This window comes from Sinocyclocheilus grahami, unplaced genomic scaffold, assembly GCF_001515645.1.
Source record: "Sinocyclocheilus grahami isolate Dianchi unplaced genomic scaffold, SAMN03320097.WGS_v1.1 scaffold5842.1, whole genome shotgun sequence".
NCBI lineage: Eukaryota > Metazoa > Chordata > Actinopteri > Cypriniformes > Cyprinidae > Sinocyclocheilus > Sinocyclocheilus grahami.
Window position 1 is genome coordinate 1 of NW_015510423.1, and position 2,544 is coordinate 2,544.

Here is a 2,544-nt window from a genome sequence, read left to right on the forward strand (position 1 = left end):
CTCAGAATACAGTTATATAATATAGGCTAAATGTTCTTGAATTTTTTAATGAAAACAGTAGGCCTATACATCTTGTATACATTAATCAATGCAAATATTGTACTATTATATAATTATTGTAAGTGCACATGACTCTAAACCCAAGTGAGTATTTTTCTTCTACTATATCTTCTGACAGTAATTAGGCAAATATGCGGTAAGTGAAGACTCACCACTAGCAGGTCATTAAAGAGGAAGACCTCACGCTGGTGAACTCCACTCCGCTGGGGTCGATTGGGGTCCGGGACTTCATACAGCTGACAACAGCACACTAGCCTGCGATGTGGCAAAGAAAGCACCTGCACACACACAACATATTAAAATACAGCTTGGTTTGTTTCACACTAAACCACACAAATAAACAAACTAGAGATCAAATTACCTTTTTACTACAAGCTGAACAACAATATGGAGTTTCAACCACAAGTATAACATGCATGAGTGAAACACATGGTTTGACTCACAGGTTTCTTGCCCACGATGACCCTCTCCACAGCCTGCACTTGAGACACATGGTCATCGTTTGTCCTGAGTTCCCATTTCTGAATGCGCTGGTAGATGCCCACTAACATATCCCTGGGAATATCCTGTCCATTATCCACTCCTGCCAATAAAAATGAGGGGGAGAACGAGCATGATACAGATGGTGAAAAATGCTGTACTGTCTTCAGTTGGAAACCAAAAATCAATCTGATTTAGCTGAAGGTATATTGAATTGGATCACCTCTAAGGTTCTTGATAAAATCCTCCAGTTTCATCTTCCTCTCAGCTTTGACATTGGGGCTGTACATGTCTGTGTTGAGAAGGATGATGGCAAATGCCAGGATGAAGATAGTGTCTGGGTTCTGAAATTGGCGGACAAGTGCAGGGTTGCACACGCAGTATCTCTGACTGTGAGAAAGAAAGAAGTTCATACTCCAGTGGAACTTTTTCTGCCTGTGCGACTAAACTTTGTGTGCGGTCGCAGTGGCGCGACCACCGCGTTGGTCAACTCATAAGCGCTGCAATTTCTGTTGCATAAGAGAAACATCAAACGGCAAACGAAACTGAAAGCATAACGAAGCAGCGCTTAGAGAGTATACTCGCCGCGTCAGCATGAGCGCGAAGGTGCGCACAGCAAAAATGATGCGCATATTGAGGAACCGATGGATGGGTTTCAAGTGAAAGTCAACTAAAAGACCGCTTCTTAAACCAGAGAAGGTGAACATGCTGGTATTCTTGTGGGGGAAAAAAACACACAAGCACTGTCACCGTTAGTTTTACTTTTCTTTTTGTTTCATTTTTGAAAAACTTGTTATCTTTGCTGTTTACCTCACATTGCGCTATGGAGGCTCTCTCCTATTTATTTATTTATTTATTTGATTCCTCAGTGTTTGCTAAACGTTCTGTAATTTATTAGTTGGTATATAATACAGCATGTGGTGTGTGCCATGCCTCATCTTATTCGTTTTTGTTAATAAACATTTTGTAAGCTAGTTTGTCTTTGTATCTTACTGATTTAATGTTGTTGTGCTTTTTAATTAAGAATAACAATGAATCCATCTTTTGTTTTAGTCTTAAAAAAATGAAAGGTGTGTAGATGTATGTAAGCAAAACAGTGACAACAAGATTGCGAATTCAAAAGTGAAAGCATCTGAAGCCCTACTGATGAAGAAGAACGGGTTGAATGTTAACCACTTTGGTTTCCATATAACTATAAACTATGATAAACGTTCATTAGCATGCATTGAATAATCCCATGTTGTAGAGCAAAAAAATTTAAATAAATCATGTGCTCGTGCGACCAGCTGAGAAAGTTAGTTGCAAAAGAGCGAACAGTGGGAAGAACGAGTCTGGAGCCCTGAACTATGAAATGCAGAGAAAAGAGCAAAGGGTGAGATGAAAGCAAAGGCTACCTGAAGGCCTCTACCAGTCTCTCCACCTTCTGGGCTTCCCCCTGAACCTTAATCTGAGCCTGAAACTTCCTCAGGGCGTCATCCAGATCCATGCCCGAGAAATCCATCTCATCCAACACACAGCTGAGAAAGAAAAACAAAAAGAAAGATCGCTAAATTCTTCTGCCAACATGTTTTTGTTGATTTTTTAGCCTGTGTCTGATTTCAGTTTTTTGCCCCCAGGCTGGTGTGAACAGCATATGGATGCTTTGCTACAGTCTGGGGTTGGAAGACAGGAAAAACATCACTACTAACTCCAACACATCCTTGTTGAACTGTTTCTGACGGTTTCCCAGAAACTCCCCGATCATCTGTCTACTCAGGCCTTTCCTCTCCAGGATGAAACGTGCAATGCCCACAGGTGTGTCTGAGACAAAACCCCTCTCTATCAAATACTGGATCCCCTTCTCTGGTTTCCTAGAAGACGGAGAGAGAAAGACGGAGAGTGAGGATAAAACAAATAGGATATGATTAATTCCAGTAAAACTATAATCAACTGAAATAAAGACAAATAAGACATAGCAACAACAGCCTTAGAGTAGACAGATGTATAGACACTTGAGCAAAAATT

At 40.6% G+C, this 2,544-nt stretch overlaps 1 protein-coding gene across 1 annotated transcript in view; it reads right to left on the reverse strand.

Moving 5' to 3' along the window:
* Positions 1-176: 176 nt before the first annotated feature.
* The window catches only part of LOC107577360 (IQ motif and SEC7 domain-containing protein 2-like), a gene marked incomplete at its 3' end in the record, with an annotated part of 6,404 nt that continues 4,036 nt past the window's right edge, over positions 177-2,544 (reverse strand). The window contains exons 2-6 of the mRNA XM_016263443.1: positions 2,229-2,390; positions 1,935-2,057; positions 764-930; positions 504-643; positions 177-338 (exon numbers count right to left, since the gene is read on the reverse strand). Of these exons, the coding sequence (XP_016118929.1) occupies positions 177-338; positions 504-643; positions 764-930; positions 1,935-2,057; positions 2,229-2,390 (754 nt within the window). The remainder of the gene's footprint in view (positions 339-503; positions 644-763; positions 931-1,934; positions 2,058-2,228; positions 2,391-2,544) is intronic.